Source organism: Globicephala melas, chromosome 21 (genome assembly GCF_963455315.2).
Source record: "Globicephala melas chromosome 21, mGloMel1.2, whole genome shotgun sequence".
NCBI classification, from domain to species: Eukaryota; Metazoa; Chordata; class Mammalia; order Artiodactyla; family Delphinidae; genus Globicephala; species Globicephala melas.
Window position 1 is genome coordinate 325,927 of NC_083334.1, and position 25,911 is coordinate 351,837.

At 38.4% G+C, this 25,911-nt stretch overlaps 1 protein-coding gene across 7 annotated transcripts in view; it reads right to left on the reverse strand.

The window, feature by feature from the left end:
- Window positions 1-25,911, reverse strand: part of TENM3 (teneurin transmembrane protein 3) — a 429,049-nt gene that overhangs the window by 170,875 nt on the left and 232,263 nt on the right. For all 7 annotated transcript variants that reach the window (XM_060291422.1, XM_060291421.1, XM_060291420.1 and 4 more), the window contains one exon: window positions 7,303-7,540. In XM_060291422.1, the coding sequence (XP_060147405.1) occupies window positions 7,303-7,540 (238 nt within the window). The remainder of the gene's footprint in view (window positions 1-7,302; window positions 7,541-25,911) is intronic.

The following is a 25,911-nucleotide window of genomic DNA, read 5'->3' on the forward strand; positions in this document are numbered from 1 at the left end:
TTCTACAGGTCCTCCATAATAAACTTGAGTTTTTCATATGGGTACATTTCATAAACATCTGCCGAATGAATGAATGCATTCAGGCTTTATTTTATGAAGTATCACTACTCCACCACTATCTCAGATAATTTCTTCCCCATATTATCACTGTTAGCTTTTTCTAAAACAAACCCAAACCCTGTCTTTGAAAATTTACTTCACAATTTATTTCCTCTAGGAAGTCACCCAATTAAACTGAGGATATAGTGATCATTCTCACAATAACAAAATACCTAGCTCCAAAGCTGAGAATGCTACCTAATTGCTCACAGCAGTTAATCAGCGTAAATTCCTGGTAATTGTCATTGCCTTCACTGCCTTGGTAGCTGTCATTTACCTTTATAAATGCTAACTCAATTATTTTATTTTTAAAGGTACAGCATAAGAAGAGAATAAAGAAAAAAGAAACTGAAATGCCAGATACTTTACATATGATATTTCAAGGAACACTTATAAAATGTTTGTGGAGTATCATCAAAGGTTATCAGGTTATCAGGTAAAAATGTATAAGTACTTGGCCCAAGGTTATATAGCTAGTAGGATGTTGAGATTTTCACCCAGATCTGGTGTCTAGTACACCATGACCAGAAAGAAGCAATGTTCTATTAGTGCAGGATGTAACTGGAGCAAGATGACTTCTGGTGGTAGCACTTTAAGTGGTTCAGAATATGAGGTGAGATGCTAAGAAATCATAAAGACGGTTTTAGCAGAATCAGAGGGGTTATCAAATAGAATTTACTAAACTTAGTTGGCTAATTGCATGTTCAAGAATTTAATCTTAATGGGCTAAGAAGAAAGGGTTCTGAGAATGGTGTAATACGACACAGACTCAGGTTTGCAATTAAGGGAGAAAGAAATCAAACAGGCACAAGAATGTCAAGGCAAAATGAAGAAACGCAGGAAAAGAAAAGCAATTGTCTTTGACAGGGTATATATTAATTGGTGATGAAACCAGGGGATGAAATTTTAGAGAGAAACACATAGTTTTAAAATTGCACAATAAATTCTAGGAAAAGATAAAATCAACATGTAGTAATGATGTTAAGTAGAGACAACAAACACACACACACACACACACAAAATCAAGGAAAGAGGACTGACACATATTTTCACAGACGACATTAGTGAAGAGTAAAAGAATTTTTTTAAAACTTCCAAAAACAGTTGCGAGGAAGAAGAGAGGTGTCTCAAAATGAGTGGGTCACATCCAGAAAAAGATTCTGATTAAATCACAGTCATTAGCTATGACCAGAGTAGTGGCACAGACGACCTTTTACTTTGATCATGTTCAGAGAAGCGACCAGAAATGTGCTAGAAGTAATTAAGAATTCATTACTCTAGATACTATGGAAATTCAGGTTATCATATATGAATATTTTATACAGATTGATGTTATCCAAAACCAAACATTACCAGAGTATACAGTATTTGCAACTGGTTGGAATTATGCTTTCAAAAATCATCTAAGGCCTACAGCAAATGATTAATACATACTTTCTTGGTATCTCAATTACTATTAAAAAAAAAACTGGTTCACCTCAGTTAAACAAAATAACACTCCTACTCTTTGGTACAGTAACTTCATCATACTCAAAAGATACCTAAAGCTTTAAAAACCTTAAATATAACTGGGGTCTAACTTCTGACTAATGTGAAGACAATGCATGTATCAAGGCTTTTATGGATTAATTCCAAACATTTATTACTTTAGTTAACTAAATGTTTCAGGGATATGAATAGTTGCCTTTCATTATAATTTGAAGATTTTTTTTTTCTTCTCAAGAACAAAATTAACAGACTTGCAAAAATCCATGTACTTTTTGTTTAATGACAGGAATAGTGAAAAAAAAAAACCAAGAGATTTTATTCTGGTAAAACTATGGTTAAGGCTTGGACTACCTAACTCATAAAGATAAATTAGACATAATTATTCCAGTTAAGACAAATATGTTCTTCATTCCTGGAGAGAAGAGAGCTACTTAATAATAAAAGATATTCATTCAGCTGTTAAGCAATTGGGTTATCCAATCCTATGCAATGGTTGTTATTACTATTATTATTGTTTGGTCATATTTAGAAAAAACATTTATGAAGCACCTATTGCCAGATGAGTTGTTTACATTATTTCATTTAATACAACACTATTATGAGTAGGTATTATTATTGCATTGGAAATTGACCTCAGATTTAAATAAGTAAATAATTTGTAGATGACTACGTGGAGAGTTTAAATGAGGGATCTGCGATTAAAACTCAGGTCTGGGGCTTCCCTGGTGGCGCAGTGGTTGGGAGTCCGCCTGCCGATGCAGGGCACGCGGGTTCGTGCCCCGGTCCGGGAAGATCCCACATGCCGCGGAGCGGCTGGGCCCGTGAGCCATGGCCGCTGAGCCTGCGCGTCCGGAGCCTGTGCTCCGCAGCGGGAGAGGCCGCGGCAGTGAGAGGCCCGCGTACCGCAAAAAAAAAAAAAAAAAAAAAAAAAATCAGGTCTGACTGCAAAGCACATGTTCTTCTCATGATGCTAAACTGTGTTTATATCTCTACTAGATCTACTAGGTTTTATTCAGGAATATATATCAATATTGACTCCTGGGAATGACCTTTACTTTAGAGCTACAATCAGCCCACAGCCTACTTTCTCATTTTAATTATTGGCATGATGCCTGCTAAACAACCAAATTGAGACTGTAGCATTGCAACAATCCTGTATTAAAAATGATGCTTTTGCAGTGGTTGAGAATCTGCCTGCTAATGCAGGGGACACGGGTTCGAGCCCTGGTCTGGGAAGATCCCACACGCCGCGGAGCGGCTGGGCCTGTGAGCCACAACTACTGAGCCTGCGCGTCTGGAGCCTGTGCTCCGCAACGAGAGGCCCGTGCACCGCGATGAAAAGTTACCCCCCCTCGCCGCAACTAGAGAAAGCCCTCGCACAGAAACGGAGACCCAACACAGCCAAAAATAAATATAAAAATAAATGAATAAATAAAAGATTACTATTAAAAAAAAAAGAATTTCTTATCCTAGATCCACATCTGATTTTGAAGTTTACGTTCAGTAACTTTAGCTTCTTCAGTTTTACCTCTTTACTGTATTTTGTGATTTTCTCTTTTCCCACAGGTGTCCTTGGGTTTCCTCAAACTATCTTTAACAAAAGCATATGGCATTACTCAGTAAACTTAAGTCAGTAGATTACCTTCCCAGGTATATTTTACTTACAGCTGTATCTTTAATTACGGAGGATCTTACTACTTACTGCCTTGTTAAAGGTAGCTGGTTACCAGCTTGTAGGTAAAGGTACAATTTTTCAACTGGGAAAGCTCTACCCTGGTACTATACGGCCAGGATGTGTGTGTTGCTAGACTTCTAATAGGCAAGGCTGACTCAGACCTGATTGTCTTTCCTTTTCCTCAGAACCATTTAGAGTGAAGATAAAAGAGGGGGGAAAAAAAGGAGAATATCTTACTTTAGTAAATGATACTTCTGTTTAGGTTTTTTTTTAAAAAAGATGTAGCAATTGATCTCACATTAAAGCAGCCCAAGACATCTTGATATTTGAATTAAAAATGCAATAATAAAAAGGTAATTTGATATGCAATTTCATACATTAATAATTAGCAAAGCATTGCTGAGCTACAAGGTAAAAAGCTATGGGAACATCACTAATGAACTATCAAGGCCAAAGTAGACTTCAATAAATGAGACTTTAATAAATCTTTTATTAAATAGCTACACGTGAACCACTTGGTTAACATCTAATAGGTAACTACTCAGCTACGTAACTCACATATGTAAGTGAGCAACTTGCAGGCAATTAACTTTCCAACTGCTGAAGGTCAGGATTCTCAATGCGAGTCTCCGTACTGCACCTTTAAGTGGCGCTATCCTGAGTCAAGTGTACACTTTTCTTCAGCCGCTCTGTATTCTGGTAGCAGCTATTATTATGTACGGAAGCAGCTGAAGTATAAAATAAACAAAGGATGAGCTATAGGCTATCGATGCCCTACAAATGAATTATACAAAGTACAAGAAATACTGAGCTCAAAGAAAAGGAGTCTTCAGAAAAGTTCTAAGCAAGTACTGGTGTTCCGTCTAGGCCCTGATTGTTACTTTTAGGAGATGATGAGATAATAAGAACATGCTTATAAATGGCAAATGCTTGTTCGCATCTTGATGTAACTCTAGATCTGAAACTCGCTGGAGATGGGCGACCAGAGCCACTCTGTTTAGTGGGTGGAAGTGCACGGCACACAGTAACATCGACCGTCTCCAGCGGCAGCAACGCTAAACGCATTAGGAAGCAAGAAACTGCTGGTGAGGAAACACGCTGTTTACTAACTCAAAAGGAACGCTACTGTTGAAACAGATAGACACGGAACGCTACTGTTGAAACAGATAGGACACATCTTGTACGTCTTTTGTACCAAGTTTAGGTGCAAATGACTTGAGATTTTCATGGATTATTACAGGCCACTTGTAACCAACTACTATCAGGATATGCTGAAAGGAGAAAAGGGGAAGAGACAAAGAGAAAAAACACCAGAGATCCTTATCTACACAGAACTGAGTTTCCATCTTTATAGCTCACATCCTTTAAATGACAGTTTCAGAAAAGTGACAATCAGTAGGATGAGTCTATGTATAAAGAGCAATAATTACCAAAGACGAAACTCTACACTAAATTAAAAAATAGTCAAAGGCAGACACGAGTCTGGATAAAGTCGTTAACATACTTGAAACTGAGAATCATGCTCAATAGGGAACCTTAACTAAAAAAGGAAAAATCAATGATAAATAAGACTGGTTGTTCACCTCAAGTTCCAGCCAAGCGAGACTATTAAAGAAACCACAGTGGCACTATGTCAGGACAGTGGGAAATTGTCACACCTCTGCCTAGGTTGATTCACTGAGTACCTGCAAGTTGAAATGCCATTTTTTTTGATTAGTAATATTATAAGATGTGAACATTGGAAAAGGAGAAAATAACAAAATTATACTACAGATTGAAAAATTTTAGCATGATGTACAATTTTCAAATTCATTATACTTTCTATATATGTGTGTGAGAATATCAACTGATAGATTTTCTTACTACGTCAATTCATAAAACTATAAAATGTAACTCCATTGATGGTTCACGAACGGTATTGCTTTGAAATGGAATTTCAAATGGTACGGCTTTGAAATCGCCCTGAGAGTGATTTCTCATACGGTCTGAACTTAGAGAAATCAACTACAGTTTCACACGTGGCTACTGTGGGTTGTCCTCTAAGGAGCAACTTTCTTCCCTAACTTCCCAGCAACAAATATTCATTAGCACAACGTGAGGAACAACAAGAACACACTTATCTTTCCCCCAGGTTATTCCAAATACCTGCTCTATAAGACGTGGCTTCAAGGAATACCAACTTTCCTATCACTGGTTTTTGAGGCTTTTGTGCTAACTACCACATCCCCTAAATTAAACACATTTCCGATGACCTAACTTGGCATATTTCATAAATATCTGTCAAAACAATTATTGTCAACTACAATGCAATTATCCATATTCAATTTGATGACTCAACTGGAAAATTACTTTTTTCCTAATAAATTTTTTTCCAAATGACAGTAGTGCATCAGCGTTGATTGTTCAGTGTGTGCTAATTAATGACACAGTAAGTTTAGCTCTGCGCTAAGAAGAAAATCTGTGTACGTGATGCTTTGCCTTTAAGTGAAAAAACCTGCTGTTGGCCTACTTCTCCTGCACTTTCTAATTTTTCCCAGAAGAGTGTTCAATATTACAAAATACATAATCAAACCCAACTACTCTTGGCTGACACTGTAGATGAAAAGACAAGGGCTCTTTGGAAACTTCTTTTTAGGTCAAGAGTAAAAGAAAAGACAGAAATACGTTATTGCTGACAACTAACTGTGAGGACATCCTGCTTGCTCGTCCTCAGGGCAGAATTGGTTTAGATCATGCAATTAATGGCAAAAAAAAAAAAAAAAGGAATTTATTCATCATGAGACCCGTTTCTTCACCCAGAAGCTAATTTAAATGCTGACTTTAGCCCGGGGCTCTACGGGGCAGGGCACCCTCCCAGGAGGTCCAGAGCCCTCTGGTTTCTGGCTTTACGTGGTGATGAGTCTTTTTCTCTGAACCTACTGGAACCTTAGGGCAGGAAAGAAATAAATACCAATAGGAGTGTTAGAGGAACACGGCCGCAAAGCTGCCAATAGGAGACCCATGAGTTAGGGCCCACACTCTTTGCTTGTGTGATGCGTGACACAAAGGAGATGCTGACTGTTGAGGTCCTGGCCAAAGGAAGAAGGTAAGGTTTTCTGTACCCGGAGATATTTAAAAATGAAACGAATTAGCTCAAAATAGCTCCTACTGACCTACACTCTTGTGTGAGCAGGTTGCTAGCTGTGGCCTGAGATGTGCTAGACGTCATTAAGAACCTCACTGAAGCACCAGCATGTGTCAGAGAAAGAGCACTGAGCTGGCGAAGGTTCTGGAAGCGAAGGGGTCCACAGGCCATGCCGAGAGCGGGCCATGCTGCAGAAACGGGGCAAAATGATTTTGTACAGTTACAGATTCTCAACTGCATGATGAAGACCAGAGGATGGAAATTTCAGGAATCATAAGGAAGAATTTTCGAACAGAATTGTCTAAAAATGAATGGAAATAATGATGGAAGGAACCTTAAAGGTCCCATCTCCCTCATATTGCAAGAAACGAAAATATCCTTAACAAATGGTCCTCTGACTTGTGCTGAAGCATCATCAGTGGGGGTCCACTACGATTTTAGGATGTGATGGACAAAACGGAGTCTGTGAAAAGCAGGGATGTCTGGAACCAAGTAGATGCTCAATATAGTCACTGAGTCACGGACTGAGAAACACATTTCCATTTCCATCCTTTTCTCTACGTGCCTGATCATCTGTAGATAAGAAAAAAATGGTAGCAAAGAAAAGTTTCACTGAAGCCATTTATTCTCATCTCTTGTAGGCTAAAAAATGTGTGAAAAGGATAGGAAACTTCATTGGTCCAGCAACTAAAAGAGCACCAGTCATCTGGAACTGTTTCTAGAGAAGACAAAACAGAGAGTATATAAGAATGGTAAATCTCTCTTGGTGAGGAAAGGGTTGGACTAGTTTATCTTTCTATTTCGGATATTTAAAAAATATGGTTTGTTGACTGTTGTCAAACACGCATTCTCCATGCAGGTACATTGTGTGGTCCTAACAATCAAATACTCTGAAAGTCTCAACTTCAAGGCTTACCTGCTTTCCAGTGGTACATTACTGCCAAGGACCCAGCTGTCCTGCAGCTGGACGGACTCGGGTGTGGTTTGCAGCTCGGCGGGCAAAGCAGCCGGCGGGGCCGGACTCTGGTTCCTCCTATTGGTCAGGGAGTTTCTATTGAGAGAAGTGATGGATGGGTGATGCTGTGCGGAGTGTTGCTTATGGGAAGGCGGCAGAGGCTGCAGGGTGGACTGGCCTTGGTTGTTTGCAGGTTGCTCTGAAAAAAGAAATGGAGACATTATATTTATGTGTATATGCACATACACATCTATACACACTACCAGTTTCTTGGGGATCCACTGTAGATGAATTAGCATTAAAAACTGCATGCAGGGCTTCCCTGGTGGCGCAGTGGTTGAGAGTCCGCCTGCCGATGCAGGGGACACAGGTTCGTGCCCACGTCCGGGAAGATCCCACATGCCGCGGAGCGGCTGGGCCCGTGAGCCATGGCCGCTGAGCCTGCACGTCCGGAGCCTGTGCTCCGCAACGGGAGAGGCCACAACAGTGAGAGGCCCAGGTACCGCAAAAAAAAAAAAAAAAAAAAAATGCATGTAAATCCATAACCTGATACACTTGCCTATTGTTCTATTAAGCGGGTGTTCAGTGACATTCTCTAAGAGTAAGTTTACCCTTGATACACAAAGTTCTAATTAATATACCACAGATGGTAAAATTGCTTTTGGTTTTAATTTGTTTCAGATTTTTTTTTCATCTGGTTTTATTAACACCTACAGAAAACAGCATCTGACAGCTCCCCTAATGTGCCCTTAGATTTCAGCTTTTTTAAACAAACCAACCCTGAAATTAAATGGGTAATTTCTGTAGAACACAAAGGTTTTGGAAATGCATATAATCCCTATAATGATTTAATGGAGTTTTTTAAGCTTTATTTAACTGCAATAACTTATTACAAGCTAGTTGCTAAACAGCAGTAGACGACCCTAGCGCATTTCAAATAAGGCAGAGCTGCACTGTGATCTACGAATAGACGCTAAGTATTCTTTAGCAGAAGGCCACTGTGTGAAGCAGATGTTGTTTCATGGATATTCAACAGACTGAATCACAGCTGATTACAACGTCAGAAGACTCATATACTTAATGACTGTTACATCCATTAGCACACATGCAGAACAGATTTTCCAATTTCACAGTATGCAGCAGAACTACATTTTGGTGTAAGTCATCAGAGCGACTCATGCCACTATGTCAGTGGTACAAATATTTTGTTCTAAACCGGAATCATAAAGGATCCAGCAACTTCAAAATATAAACACAACAGTGGGTTGTAACCAGGAAAAAATTCTCTAAAGCTAATAAGTCATAAGTTAAAATACGCAAATGAATGGAACATTTGAGACCCACTTCTCATTCTCATTACCTAGCTTTGGACATGCTAGAATGCACAAATACTACATTTTAGCCAACAGACAGATGACTCCTTAATTTAATGCTAAACTTATTATGGTTCCGCACACATAAGATGTCAATTTTTGACTAACTTCAGTTCAGAGTGCAATATAATTTTAAAGTGTTGTATTAAATCATGCTATTAATATAAATGCACATATTAAAAGAGAACAGGAAACACAGGGACTATCTTTCGTCTACCGTGTGAACTCCAGCAGTGATTGTTAACACAGTCTAACATTGTAATTCTGGTTGCATGAAACGGATACATGATATGTAAGAGTTTGAATACATAGTATCAAACCTCTTTACAGGGTACAACAATTAAAATTCCTCCTCCCACAGTGTATAATATTAGTAACACCATGTTTCCAGGCGTCTCTAATAATCTGTATCATATCATTTAACAACTAGTAATTTCTTACTCCTGAAATGAGGGACAGATATCACACCCAAATCTATGAAACAGAGTTGCTTCCTTGTACAGTCACTATTCTTGAAGATTCCCATTCTGGAAACTATAGAAATCTTACTTGGTCCACTGTTTTGGTGCTCATGAAAAGTTATGGAAGTCTAATTCTCAGTTAAAGTGAAATTAGCCTTTGAAGACATGGCAGGGTTAAAATAGCGCATACAGTTTTAATCGTGTGAGAATAAAAGAAACAGTTTAAAATTCATGTAAGATTTATTATTCAGGTATCATTTAACTACTTAGCTTTGCTGTTCTTAGCATCAGTGCATATGATTAGAATCTCTATAGGTGTCTTTAAGGAACATTTCAAGAAGCTGTTTATAAGATGACATATAATAAGCTACAGTTACGGACTTCCCTGGTGGCGCAGTGGTTAAGAATCCGCCTGCCAATGCAGGGGACACGGGTTCGATCCCTGGTCGGGGAAGATCCCACATGCCACAGAGCAACTAAGCCCGTGTGCCACAACTACTGAGCCTGCACTCTAGAGTCCGCGTACCACAACTACTGAATTCATGTGCTGCAACGAGAAGCCACCGCAATGAGAAGCCCGCACACCACAAGGAAGAGTAGCCCCCGCTCGCCGCAACTAGAGAGAAAGCCCACGCACAGCAACGAAGACCCAAACACAGCCAAAAAATGAATGAATAAATAAATAATAAAATTACTTAAAAAAAAAATAAGCTACAGTTACGAGGGCCTAGACAAGGTCGGCCTCATAACAAAGAGAGAAAGAAGAGAAACATTTCATACATAACAATACATAACAAGAGAAACAATACATAACAAAGTATTAAGACTGTGCCTAGAAAGAAGCAGATGACTCCGTGTTTTTAAGTACAGCTCCATGAAAGAATGGTTTTATATTATAGATAGGTTACATAGAATAAATGATATATCAGATGTTATACTATGTCGAGGGAAGAGCAGTGTCGTAGAAGTCAGGGTACCAAATTTACTTCCTAACTCTGTCAGTCATCATCATAGTGAGCCTCTGTTTCTTCAACTGTAATGCGGGAAATATTGCTTGCCAAAAAGTTTGTTAGGGTTTTTCATAGCATCTTACGAAAACCCGAACGAACTTTTTGGACAGTCCAATACCACTGTCCCATCCAGGTATTAGTGCAATCTAAAGGTTCAATGAAATGCACTCATTTACTCACACACGTCGTCATTCATCCCACAGGCATTTATCAACCTTCTACGTTCTAAGGATCTGCTAAGTCAGTAACAGACGAAAGCACTGTGTAAACGATAAAGCATTATAAATATTAAGATTGTTACTGAAACATTAAAAGATTTAAGGTCTGTTATATATTTCATTATGTTGAACTTAAGATTCTTATTCTTTTTTAGTTTTTTTAAAAAATTTTATTTTTTATTGAAGTATTGTTGAGTTACAATGTTGTGTTAGTTTCTGGAAGATTCTTATTCTTAAATCAAAATATAAATCGTGGGTTAAAACCTTCCATTTGAGGTTTTGAAACTAATTAGTTTCTGCTGCTGCTTTCTCTGGATTACTCATTCCTTTTGCAAGTATTCGTTAGGAACTTGCAATGTGCAAGACATCATGTAAACATCCTTCCTTTTTCCAGTTGTCTGAGGTTATTTCAGCACACGTGTTCCGTCTGCTGGGACCTCTTTTGATTTGACTACCTAATTAGGAGGCCTACCAATAACACAAATCCAGATAATGAAAGCTAGGTTCAATCTTAAATTTGATGGACGGCTTCCCTGGTGGCGCAGTGGTTGGGAGTCCGCCTGCCGACGCAGGGGACGCGGGTTCGTGCCCCGGTCCGGGAGGATCCCACATGCCGCGGAGCGGCTGGGCCCGTGAGCCATGGCCGCTGAGCCTGCGCGTCCGGAGCCTGTGCTCCGCAACGGGAGAGGCCGCGACAGTGAGAGGCCCGCGTACCGAAATAAATAAATAAATAAATAAATAAATAAATAAATAAATAAATAAATAAATAAATAAATAAATAAAATTTGATGGAACGGAATAAGTGCAGAGTCTGAGCGAGATGGGGTGGATGGCCAGGAATTTAAATCCTGACGAATCACAAACAGAAGCAAATCCAAGGATCCGGTGGGAGGTCAATGCTAGTTCTAGAGATTCCGGCTTACAGGACGTGAGAAGCAGCTGGCGTATGCATTTATTTTTACCGACTTAGTCAAGATAGGTTACGTTCATAAAGTATAACAAGATAAAATAAAATTGAACATAGTCAGAGAGGAAGATAGAATAAAAGAAAACTGCAAGTGGGAAAGATAAAGCCAGATACGAGGCGAGTGGACAACATGCCTGCTGTATATGGCTCTACACATCTTTAGAGAAAGGTACAACCTGGCTCTAATTACCTTGTTGCAAAGAGGGAAAAGAGGAAACATGATCAGGTACATGATTTGAAGTGTTTTTAAGATCAAAAAGTTTGCTTAAGAAAAGTACTGAGAATAGAGAGAACATTTTCTTTTCACCTCATAGGAAGACAGATGAATACCCAGGGAAGTTCGATGACCAAGGTCCAAGGTGGGCACAAGGAAACAGAGAACAGGGCTTGGACTTGGAGACCAGCACTTAGAACCTAATAGAGGTGGGCAGATCCACCCAAGGACAGCCGAAACATCAACCGTAGCCTTTGCTTTAAGCTAATCCGCTGATACAGGCTTTGCATAGGCTTGAGAAGAAGTTTCAGATGAGACCTCACAGAGTCACCAAGTTCAGTGTTTCTGAAACATAGCTCTGAACATGTCGTTTTATTCCTGGAAAACTACAAAGGCGTTTTGCCTATAAAACATAAAGTGAACTCTAAAGGCGAATGTGATCCTTGTTCAAGGTATCTTTGCAAACGCTACCCCCATGAATCTCTGCATGTATCCCTGTTCCAGCCAAGCTTGCTGTACGCACTATATCTCCACCACAGCTTTCCACTTCTGTGCAGTGGCTTCTATTTGAAACACATGTTCCTCCAACTTTCTATATCCAAACCCTGTGTATTTCAAGCTCTCAGAATGATGACAGCCCTTCTGTTTTCTTCAAGTAGAAATCAGTTATTTCTCCTGAGTCTTCTTAGAGTCTTTTATCTTTCTTCTCTTTTTCTTTTTTAAAATAAATGTATTTATCTTATTTTATTTATTTTTGGCTGCATTGGGTCTTTGTTGCTGTGTGCAGGCTTTCTCTAGTTGTGGCAAGCAGGGGCTACTCTTCGTTGCGGTGCGCGGGCTTCTCATTGCGGTGGCTTCTCTTGTTGCGGAGCATGGGCTCTAGGTGCGCGGGCTTCAGTAGTTGTGGTTCGCGGGCTCAGTATTTGTGGCGCACGGGCTTAGTTGCTCTGCGGCGTGTGGGATCTTCCTGGACCAGGGCTCGAACCCGTGTCCCTGCATTGGCAGGCAGATTCTTAACCACTGCTCCACCAGGGAAGTCCCTTTTATCTTTCTTTTCCACGGCTCTTTTCACTTTTCCCTCTGTATTATACTACTTTTATAGGTTTCATGTCCCCTGTTAGACTCTCTATGGAGAGTCACCTTGGAACCCCTAAGGACCACACGATGATAGATACTCAGTAAATATCTGTTGAATGAATGACTATTGGTGAAGAAGTCAATGAAGGGGAGTTGAAGTAGAAAGTGGGGCCTGCTCATATTGCCTTTTCTTTTCTTTTACTGAAATATAGTTGATTTACAATGCTGTGTTAGTTTCAGGTGTACAGCAAAGTGGTTCAGTTACACATCTGTATTGCCTTTAATTCTAAGGTAATTTGCAAACATGTCTTATTTCCCCAACTAAATTCTTAGATCCTGAAAGGCAGGGACTCTAATTTAAAGCTCTTTGGATTTTTCAGTACCTTCACTAAGCCTTGTGCTTCAAAGACTCCTAAAAATATGCTTAATGATTGGTGATACTTATGAAAAAACAGGACCTTGGGAGGGGGGTGTCATCTCATCCAGGCAGGTACCATGTAACTCACTACAGAAACTGGTTTTTCAGAATATTTCTTTTGAATCATGGCAGATGTTCCAATATTTAAAATCTACCTTTTAAGATGTGTGAATAATAGAGCAATTACCTAAAATATACAAGAATATGTAAGATATAAATATATAAGATATGAAACAATACATAAAATATGTATTATAATTTGCCAAGTATAGTACGTTTTCCTTATATTTTAAAGCTTATGATTAAAAATCCTCCAAATTAGGTATTTTAGAAAAGATGTAGGTTATTTTTTCCAAGTGGTCTTCCCCACTTTTTTTAAAAAAAATTAAATTCTTGGCACTATGCTTACCGGAAATTATACACTGTACCTAACTAGTGCTGTTTCTTTCAGCCTATCTTTCTTTGTTCAAGTGCCTACCGCTCATATAACGTTCATGAAAGCCTGACAGCTGCTTGTTTTTATTTGATAAACTGGACACAAATGATAGCAGATCTCTGTTGAAATTCACATTATAGTAATAAACATTAGACAGACTAGACTTCACTCATTGTGCTCAGCTCTTTGCCACCAAAGAAGTTAGCTCTTTGACAGAACATTGAAGGCCATCCCATTAAACCTATCAGCTGGGGGTAAGCCTGGATCATAACATACACAGTAAGGTGTGCCGCCTACTAGACCACAAAAAGCTATTTGACAATGCAGTAGATTCCAGTTTAATCAAATTAGAGAACCCAATTCCAAGCAAATGAAGGCATATTCACTGAGCTCCACAGGGGGAAGAAAAGAAACTTTTGACCACTTTCCTGGATAGCAACTCTGCTGTATGAGCCAGTGAGGTGGAGGGGCCGTAGAGACAAATGACAATAAACATGGGAGACTTATTTTTCATGGGGTGTTTTCTTGAATAAGTTACATAGCTCTCTGAGCTTCATTTATTTTATAGTGCTTATTTAAAGGAATCTAAAAATACAGGGCCTGACATACAGTAAGTGCTAAAGGCAACTTATTAAGCTGGAAGAAACAGCCATCTTCAGGGCAGAACATCATGAGGGAAAACAAAGTAACTCAAGAGCCTTGTCCGCGAGAAGCAAGAACACACTATCCAATATCTCTGAAGAGGAAACGTCTTTCCTTTAACAGGCAACAAAGCAAGAATCGGAAATATCACAGGCATCAAAAATAAACTACTGTCTTGGCAGTTCCCAGAGAAGAGGGAATCTGATCTCTTAGTCGTGAAGTTCAGCGGGTCTCTTTTTTCCATCTACTATAACCACAGAATCATGACAAGAATTTGAAAAAAAAAAGGAACATCTTTTTTTTTTTTTTAACCTAACTGGGCATATTTGCTGGTTTGAATTTTGTTTTTTTAATTAAAAGCCACTACAGGCAGCTTCCGGACAGCTAGGTGCAATTCAGTCCAGCTGTCTCTGGTTCACAGCCTTGGGCTGAGGTCTTCGGGGGCCAGAGTGGAAATGGACTTTCAAACAGGAAAGTGGGGAGAGAAAATAATAGCTGCTGGGAGATACAAATACCTTTGTGTGGGTGCATGTCCACATGTGCCCCTTAAGGCTTTGGCGGGCTGGCTACAAATGTCCCCAGGGAAGAAGCACTCTATTTTGGAAGGGAGATGGAAGGCTAGGGGCTGACAGCTGCGCTGCTTTAAGGGAATTGTTTGCAGTCTGAGTGGACTGTGCTAACAAAAAGACAAATGGGTGATGGAAGATGGAGGGCTGGAGAGAGGGAGGGGGAGGGAGGGAAGGGAGGGGGAAGGAGGGGGAGGGAGATGAAGGACAGGGGATGAGGCTGGGGGAAGGGAAGAGAACCAAGGAAGAACAGAAACGTTTTTAACTTGACTGAACTACTAGAGAACCGGAGAAGCATTCCTCCTGTGGCTTGAGAATTCTTGGATACCAAAGACAGTGAGTTGAATGTATGAATAAACTCTGGTTCTGGGCCCCCCAGGAATTTACAAGATGCATAGACCGTGTAGAACTAGACAAACATTTAGAAGGAGACACACCCGTTGACTGGGGATTAGCAATGGTGGGGTTAAAGCCTTTGTTTCTCTACCACCAAATTCATTCATTCTCACTTTACTTCCTGGCTGTATCTTTACCTTCTCCCACCTGTCTCAAGCAAAACTGAAGTTTCCTGCAAAACTGACCTCTTTCGTAAAACAGGTCACCAAAACAAAACCTGTAAAACACTTTGCTGTTGTATATTTTATTACCATGTTAATTTTTTTTACTGAAGTACAGTTGATTTACAATATTTCATTAGTTTCAGGTGTACAGCATAGTGATTCAGGTTTTTTTTTTCTCTTTTGCAGATTCTATTCCATTATAGTTTATTACAAGATATTGCTATAACTTCCTGTGCTATACAGTAAATTCTTGTTGCTTATCCCTTTTATGTGTAGTAGTTTGTATCTGTGAATCCCATACTCCTAATTTGTCCCTCCCTCCCTCTCCCCTTTGGTAGCCATAAGTTTGTTTCCTATGCCTGTGAGTCTGTTTCTATTTTGTATATAGATTTATTTGTATTATGTTTTAGACTCCAATATAAGTGGTACCATAGAGTATTTGTCCTTCTTTGTCTGACTTATTTCACTAAGCATAATATTTTCTAGGTCCATCCACGTTACTGCAAATGGCAATATTTCATTCTTTTTGAAGGCTTAGTAATATTCCACTGTAGATATGTACACCATCTTCTTAAGCCAACCGTCTGTCAATGGGTACTTAGGTTGTTTCCATGTCTTGGCTGTTGTAAACAGTGCTGCTAGTGACCAGGGCTTGGAGTGGATACTCCAAGTATACAAGGACCAAACCATAGATAGCTTTTGCGTTTGAAAATCCCAACGTAATTCTTAGATTTAGCTTATTCTTTTGTTCCATTATCAACTAACTCAGTGGCCTTACAGAAGTTGCTTTTCCTTGATTTTCTAATGGTAAATTTTTCTACTGGTAAAAATGGTAAACACCTTCCTCATCTGGCTACATTTCAGGAGCTATTAGGAAAGGCATATTATAAATACAAAGTATTTTATGACACTGAAAAGAGGACATTACATTAAAAATATCTCCTTTGCTCAGAAAATATCATATATATTGCAGACATTTAGTTGACATTACATCCCTATGGAGAAAAAAATTAAGTAGCAAGAATGTTCCTCATAAATGGGAAAAACTTGAGTTAAGAAAATATGTGTACTTAGTCATACCACAACTCAGTGGAGCCCAAATTGAACGAAAACATTTACATATTCAAGGTGCTTTCTTCTCCTCTCCTTTCTCACCCCCATCCTCCATACTATAATAAAAAGATAAGAAATGGTATAATGGAAATTAGAGAAGAGAGACCTCACCTCACTCAGAAAATCACTTTCACATAAACTTGCTCCTCTGGTTCATTGTTTTATCTAGCGATGCTCACACAAGCTAGGTATTTGGAAGGGAACTGTCCATTTACATAGCTCTGCAAGCCTTTGGTTAAAATACGGCACTGTGTAAAAACTGTCACCACAGTATCTGTCACTGAAACATTTCTGACAGTTGCACACAAATCAAATGAAAATTTAAAATGTGCTTTAAAAACCATAAAATACTATAAACATAAACAGCATTGTTCTCATCACCTTCACCATCAGACTACTGATTGTAAGGCTATTTATATAAAGATATTTGAGTATGAAAAACCTTGAAGATACACAAGAAGATGTAAAAGGAAGATTTGTACTGGCCAGAAGGCATTATTTAATCAGCACATGTGAACTGGTTTACTGTTCTTACTGAGTTAGTGAGAATTTGGTTCCGTTTCTTTACGGTCATTCCTTGCAATGAGGATTAGAAGAAATCATCAAGGGCTGAGTCTTTTCAACCTTTGTATTCTTTTTTCTTTGAGAGTCCGCTGTATTTTCTGTTTCTAGCAATGTGGCAACCTGGATTAGCTGTCAACTCCCTTGCTATGAAATATCCAGAATTGCTGGGTGAAATATAGTAAATACCTTTTGGACGATTTCATTCAGTGTATCTATTGTCTAACATTTGCCAGGCTCTGTTGCAGGCATTGAGGATATAGCAGTGAACAAAACAGCCAACAATCTTAGCCCACCAGTGGAACGTGAACTTTAGATTAATATAACTGAATTAGATAGAAAGGATGGGCCAGAAACAGAGGGGAGAGGAAAACTGTTGAGTGCACATGAGCCAACACTGTAGCTTCCCTGGGGAGACCTGCCAGTCTCTGTAATATTTCAACGTACAAGCAAGCGTCAAGAATTCATGCCTCAGCTGCTACTGAGACCCCTACATTCAGCCTGGACACGTAAAGTGCTATACCCTCAGTCTAAGAGTAGACTTAAAAAACCTTCTCATTGCAGAAAGACAATAAGGAATCTTGCTGTGCTGCCTTGAACCCGGATGGGGAAAAAAACAACTTGTAAAAATTTCAGCCGGTAGCCTGGGCTTCTCTGGAGTCGGAGTATGAAGTTGAAACTTTTACTATCAACATAGTTGTGGGACCCCCAAGCCAAGAAATTAATATTAAAAGTGGTGCTCCTCAGCAACACTACCCCCTTCCCCCAAGGACCCAGAAGAAGCAAATGCAAAACTTGTCTGGAAGAATATGTTCTCAACTCAAGTCACAAAGGATTTCCACAGAAAAAACCCTACTTTCAATGAATTTACTGTCTAAAATTACAAAACTTAAGAGGAAACATCTACCTTGAGTCAAAATCTACAGACAAAACAAAAAGCAAAAATTTATCTCCCTGAACTTCCGATAATATGGCCATAAGATAAAACAATAAGTATGTTTAGAATGATTGATTACAGATTTAAAAGAAATTAGGAACATGAGAATAAGAGACCATGAAAAAAGAAGGAGCGGTTACAAAAAAAGGTAGAATGTGTTTGCAGACACTGAAGTTAGAAACTTACTGGGTGGTTCAAACAGTACATTAAATACAACTGTAGAGAGTACCAGTGAGTTGGAAAAGAGATCTGGGAAAATCACTCAGATGGCATCAGAAAGACCAAGACTGCTTAAATATGAAAGAGTAATTCAAAGACAAAAGAAGAATGGAAGAAGGCTCAATACACATTCAGTGGGAATTCCAGACAAAAGAAGAATGGAAGAAGGCTCCATATACATTCAGTGGGAATTCCAGACAAAAGAAGAATGGAAGAAGGCTCCATACACATTCAGTGGGAATATTCCAGAGGCGGGAATAGAGTTTTCTTCGGAGCTACTTAAACAGCTTTCTACAAAGTCCCTAATATCACCCACATGGCTGTCAAATTCTAGAGAACGTAAATGTATTCCTCTCTCTTTCATGTCGTAGGAATTATCTCCGCTATTCTCTTTTTTGTTACTGTCAAGCACCCTAACCTACTTTAGTGGGTGGAAGCAAATGGAAATGGCTATCTTCTGCTTGTTAAAGTAGTTCCTCTTTCAATATACTTAACGCCAATAATGCCACAGACACATTATCCTCTACAGAATTCTTAGTTTTCCATAACCATTTTTTTTTACAGAATCATACATAAAACTTACATATGCATAGAAAAATGGATCTAAATACCTTTTGAATGTCTCAGGATACGTTTCAGGATATCCTTCTACCCATTTAAAAAATATTTTACCTGAGAGAGTAAGCAAAAAAGGAAAAATCTGTCCCAATCTTGACAAGGAAGAACTGCTGACATACAATCAACAGACGCTTTTCTCTCCTCTCTGATTTCCTAATGGACATTTGATTTTAGTGCAATTAAATTTTACTGACTTGAAATGGAGTATATGGTATGATATGAATAAAGCACATTTTGGAATATGGATAAAAATAGGCTGGAAGGCAACTAAAAGCTATTACTATGTGATAATGGCTTACAAAGAATAAGAAAAGCGAACTGAACGTCCCACGTAATGCAGAATTTGTTATGCTATTCAGATAACGTATTCTTTATCACAAAGAAAATGTCCGGTATAGAAGGAAAAGTACTAGAAAAGGAAACAGGAGACGTAGGGTTGAGTACCTGCTTTATCCGACTAAACATAACCACATATAAACCAACTAGCTTCTGAGCCTCAGTTTCTCTCCTCCTCAAAGAATAGTGCTGGTGGCGGGGCGGATGGGTCATGCAGTGAATTCTAAAGCTTTTAGCTTTATTTCAGGCACTATACAATATTTTCTTGAAACATATTAGTGTATGTTATAAATATTAAAAATTTAAGGTAATTAAAAAACCTCATCATAGTATCTTAAGTTATACACGTAAAACATTTAAGGGACATATAGTAAAAAAAATTACTTCACTTCAAATGTAAACACGAAAACTCTACCATATTAATTCTTATCATAAATACTCTACCATATTATCTTATGTTATAAATACTGAAAATAATTTTTTTTCTAAATAAAACACTGTTACCTTATGTTGTAACTAGTAACATCTTAAGGTACATATAATTAAAATCATTTTATACCAAATTTCAATTTACTTCAGATTTCAATTGTTAAAACTGCTTGTGAAAACAGCTATGTAAAAAGTCAGAATGGAACTTTCAAACTTAAATAAAACTGACCTGTTTTTGAAAAGTTATGATGACAATTATAATACATTTAAAAAATTACAGCTAATTAATCAATTATGGGAAAAAGATTCAGCCTACTTTACCTGAACCTTTTTCTAATTTTATTTTATTTTATTTTTTTTGCGGTACGCAGGCCTCTCACTGCTGTGGCCTCTCCCGTTGCGGAGCACAGGCTCTGGACGCGCAGGCTCAGCGGCCATGGCTCACGGGCCCAGCCGCTCCGCGGCATGTGGGATCTTCCCAGACCGGGGCACGAACCCGTGTCCCCTGCATCAGCAGGCGGACTCTCAACCACTGCGCCACCAAGGAAGCCCTAATTTTTATTTTTTAAAATATTTCCGGAACTATAGGAAAAATAAGTGACTAGAGAATACAGAGAAAGTACCCAGCAACCCTGCTGCTCTGGTCCCCCCCTCCGCCGCCAAATATTAATTTTGCCGTTGATCTTCTTCCTTCGCATATTATTTGATATCATATTTGTTATGTGGCAGTTTATTGAGTCCACATTGTCTGTCGATGTCTTACATAGAAATAGAATCGAATGTTTAGTTTCCTTCCAATCATATTATGGCCTCTAAGCAGAGATGTATGTTATCACAAACATTAAACATTACCTAGAGGCAACATGGACCGAATGGAACCCACTGAATCCTTCCCATTCTCGGCATTTGCAATGAGGGTGATCTGTTAAGTGGAAACCATGCTATGATGCTCTTTGATTAAAAAGGAAATAGAGTCATAGTTTAAGCTGACATATGCATACTTGCTGAATTCCCTTCTCTGTCATTATTAATTTGGGGATAATGTGTGTGTGTGTGTGTGTGTGTGTGTGTGCGTGCGCATGCATAACACTAAAAGCCTCTTCCCAATAAACATTTTTCTGCTGCTTTAATGACTGAGCACCAATGGAGAGCAGGATGGTAGAGTGAAAAGAATACTAAATCTGGGAGATATAATGAAAACCAGTATCAAAACGAGATCATGCATAGGAAAGTGTTCCATAAACTGCAAAGTGAGGCGCTGTTATTGTTTGGGAGATCAACGATATGTATTTTCTGAGGCTTTGTTGCACCTTTAAAAATGGTGAGCATGAAAAAAAAAAAAATGGTGAGCATGATTTGTTCAGGCTGGAAGCCTGTGTCTTCCTATAGGATGCGAATTGCCTCTAGAAGCCTTCCTCTCAAAATAGAGGTTTAAAAAGAAGCTGGTGACTGAGATACCCTCTCACAGATCTTCTGATCTTTTATTTCATGAGTCTACAGATTTTTTAATGCCAGTTGATTAAAATTTTCCATAGAAGAGGTAAGTAAGCAATAGATTTACAGCAGAGAAGAATAAGAAAGACCTGGACTATTAGTCTGCTCGTGCTGCCATAACGAAATACTGCACATGGGGTGACCTTAGCAACGGGAGTTGACTTTCTCACGGCTCTAGAGGCTAGAAGTCCCAGATCGAGGTCCAGCAGAGTCATTTTCCCGGGAGGGTTCTATTACTGACGAGCAAGAAGAGAACCCTCCTGTGTCCTCACAGGGCTGGAGAGAGCGCTCTCTGGCGGCTCTTATCTGAACACTAATCCTATCAGATCAAGCCTCACCCTTACCATCTCATTTAACCTCAGTTACTTCGTCAGAGGGCCTATCTCCAAATACAGTTATGGGGGGGGGCTTAGGGGCTTACGAATTTGGGGGTAGGGGAGGACACGAACATTCAGTCCCTAACACCTGGGTTCAAGCTCCTTGTCTGCTATTTAGTGATTGTGCAACTCTGAGCAAATCAATTTCGTGTTCCAAATTCTCTGATTCCTCATCTCTAAAACGGGCGTGAAATGTGGGGATCAGAAGAGATAATGTCTCTTAATTTCCAGACTTTACCCATTTATTCAAATAAAGCAATAAAATTATTTTAATCCTTTTTTTTTTAGGCCAGAGAAGATGTTTATGTGTGAGTATGCCCATAAGGTAATTTCCTTCTACAGGGATGTCTTTAAAAACATTCTCTTCTCATTTCTAAATTCATAAAGGCAAATATACACCTAATTATTTTTCTATAGTGCCTCTTAATATCATTCAATTAGAGTGTTTTCTTAGGATAACGTATCACTAGCATAAAAGATGGAAAGAAACGTACATCATTAGAGAAATAATTCCCTGTATTTGCAGGGCGGCTGGCTAAAATGTATTTCGATCCTGTAGACTGAACTCATACTTTAAGTACTGAATTGTATTCTTTGCATTTAAAGCAACACACTAGGAAATGATGTTCCCACGGAAACACGTGAAAATGTAAAGATGAATGAAACAACTTTATGTTTTACGGCATTTACTTTGAAAATCTGATTAAGATAGATGTCTTCAGCTCATAATTCTTCAATGTCACAGTCATAGTTCCCATCAGCAAGATGTTTTAAAGGCTTTCGATTAATATTGCATGCCAGAACTGAAATTACATCCTTTGTCGTTTAGTTCTTAATGGTGCAAGTGATAGCTATCAAGCAGTGTTATATGAAGCGTGTGTGATTTTTATTGCAGGCTGTTTTCACAAATCTTTATCAGGTTTCACAAAGGCTGCTTGGAGTTTACGATAAATATGTCCTTCTGCTGAAAACCATACTGATTCTTAAAAGTGAGGTGAAACTTGGATTATTAGAATTTACTTATCGATAAAAAAACTACTCGGATCTGCTGTATTGCCATTTGCAAGCAGTCTTGAATATATCTGCTTTTACCCAAATCTTTTAGTAAATCACTGTTATAATATATGCAAAGTACGTGTCAGATACACGTAGCTCACGAAGCCTTTTCAGTAAGCAGGCACATTACGTGCCTAGTAAGGAGAACACAGCTGGACGCGGCTGCAGGGCACACTAACTACTGAACGCTGGCTGGGATCGTGCCGCAAAAGTGTATGTTTCATTTTCTAAAATATAATTACTAATTTATTTTTAAAGAGGAACCTAGGGTCCTGAAAAATAATTTCAAAATTTCTGAAACTCAAGCACATCAAAGACAACTCAACTTCATTTATTAAACACCCAGACTCATGAAAGAATCTTATATATAGATTAGAAAGATACAGGTAAAAAAAAATTCTTATATTGATATTTTATATATACATATTTTTTGTTTGTTTGTTTGTTTGTTTTTTGCTTTGAACACAAGCCAACATATTTTGATCCTGGCTCTATCATTAACACATTCTACTCCTTCAGTCTTGGTTCCCTTTACCTATAAAATTAAGGGGTAGATTATGATTTCTAAGGTCTTTTTTCCAGTTTAAAGAAAATTCCAAAATCCTAGAGTGTTTTAAGTGTGTGTACGTACATATATACACACACAGTTTAAAGCTTCGGTTGCTGAAGTCTCAACTGCTGTTATGCCTTGTACGTTGAGTTTTACAAAATACACATCTTCTCAAGATAAAACAAGTGATCAAAAACATTACAAAGGACAACAGCAAGGGGCTTATTCTGGGATGTGTCTCCCTTGGGCAGCATCTACACAGTTGATGTAAGAGAAATCTGGCTGCATCTCTCCTGAGTGATCTGTGGGCTTTAGGGACCTCCCAGACGTGGCTTTTGCCAACTGTATGTCTATTATAAAGGAGAATAAAAATATTAACATTAAGATCGACGTTCTATTCAGCAGCGCACAGCACATTCGTCTTGTCTGGATAACTGCACATTTAAAATTAGAGTCTCCTTACCTGGCTCTAGACATTAGGGAATAACGCACATGTAGAAAAGGGTTTTCGCAATTCCACTTCCCCATATGGCAGATCACTGCACTTCTCATTAATTCTATAAGGAAGAGCTTGCCTTTTCTACTATGTTTACTTGAATTTTTTCTACTGTATGTGGTTGACTGAAGGAATGGCAATAGTTCACTTTAAAAACATTCTCTCCATTAGCTAGGATCGATATTTTTAAAGCATTCCAACACGTCCATATCCACTCTGTAACAATTCCTTTACAGCTGATACTAAAAAATATTGTGTGCTTAAAAGAGAATGCTCTTCACGTTAAAAAAAAAAAAAGAAAGAAACTACATATGTTCCCTCTATTTTACGTTTTTTTTTTTTGCTAGCTATAAGTAAATTAGTTTTACCCAGTAATTCCAGAAAGAAGTTACTAAAAATCTAGCCTCAATGTAAACTTATAGATCCTAAATGCCAAAGAGGGGTTGCACAATGGAGAGAAAAATGCACAAAGGAAATTTATACTCACTAAAGCTTATTAAACTATTACGCTCTGTGCTCAATATACATTATTTAATCTCATAGCCACCTTAAACTGTCAGTATTTATTCCTATTTCACAAGCAGGGGGGAGAAAAGTTCTGAGAAATTGAGAACTCCGGCAATGGTCACAGAGTATGACTCCAAAGCTCTTCATACTAATTTACAGGGGAATAATTATTTTTGTCAGTTTTGTTTCAGGCATGTTGTCAAGAAGAAAATGAAGAGGAAACGTTAGCTTTAACATAGGTCTGTAGAAACTCGATATTAAATGGAAAAACAGCTTGTTTTATTCTGAGTGTGGGGATGGACTGGTGTAGAGACCAAAACCCAGCAGCAGCAACAAGGATTCTTTTTTAATAAGGAAACCACGCAGCATTTTACATGGGGAACATAGATGACAAAATAATTTGAGTGTTATTTTCAGTTTTACAAAGAGTTTAACATTTTTTAGTATGTAGGCAGTGTTTTGTCTCCTTTTTAAATTTTCTGAGGCCAGTTTATCTCTTTCATGGTAAGAAACAAAAATATGTTAGGTTTAAAAAAAAATCTCTAAAAGAAATGATTAAAAAAAATACAAGATCCTAGATCCTACTCTTCTTCCTTCCTGTCCTTATACTGTAACTTGGGGCTGGCAGGTTACTTTTACAAACTCATAATAGTTGCTGATGTCAGCATACGGTATTTTTTCTAACATTTTTAATAGATTATTAGAGTTATCAAATCAAACAGTACTACAAAGCACAATCCCATAGGCTCACCTTTGATTATCACCACAATTTACTGAAAAATATTTGAGGCAGCATGATTAAAAGTTACTGGCCTTCTGGTTTATAAAGAACTGTTATCTCTTTAATTTCTTACTTTCATCATATACTGCCAGGTTTCTATTTTTGTGAGGGCATCAAAATAGGGTCAAACAATTTCACATATTATATTCAAAACAAAATAGTATCTGCTTCCCATTATAACTTCTTACTTCTTTCCTGTTATCTTAAAATAATGGATAATTTTGATTCTTCCCTGAATGCATGATCCAAAAACCGAGTATGAGAACAGAATACAAGTATGGTTTATATTAACATGTTTAGTAATCGGCGTTTTGCACGTCAATGCGATTACACACTTTAAATACGTAATTTGACTTAAAAAGCACCCACCAAAATCGAGTGAGAAAGACAGATGCAATTAAATGATTATTCAAGCAAAGAAGCAGATATTCTAACAAAGAATACTAATTAACTTTCAAACAATGAGTATTGTGAAATCGCACATTACTGCACGCGTAAAAATGGAAGGTGACCGCAGAGCCGCTCTTTAAATTCAAAAATGTACCGCCCATAATTAGCAATCAAAGCGGAATCATGAAGTTCCGCCGTAAACATTTGCCCTGGCGCTGGGTCAAGGCAGGTAAGTTGGCTGAAGAGGCCGTGACGTCTGCCATGCCACCCTTCACGCTTGCCGCTCACACAACCAGCAGAATGAAAACACTTTCTGATTTCAAGGCAGTCAGAAATACGAAGATTTATTACTGAGCAGATCTAACGCGGCTGTCACAAAGGGAAGTTACACTCACAATGAAACGCTCACATCATGATCTAGTGTTTACCCTAATTGGGGAAAAAAAAATTCTTTGGGAAGAACCCTGCAAATGTTGTTGGGAGAAGAGACTCACAATAAAAGAGGCAGGGGAAGAAAAAAGAGAGCTCGGGGAGGGGGGGGCGTTATTTCTTCAAAGAATTACTGCTGAGGTCACAGATAATGTGGTGCACCAGAAGACAGGGAATTTAGGATAGCACCTTCCTTTAAGTGCTTTATTCCTCTTCATTTAGAATGGAGAAAAGAGTCAGAACAAGACAAAAGACAGCAAAAGAACCAAACTTCCAAAATAGCATTACACGACATCATTAATAGTGTCGCACGAAAGAGAAATGACAGCTCTCAA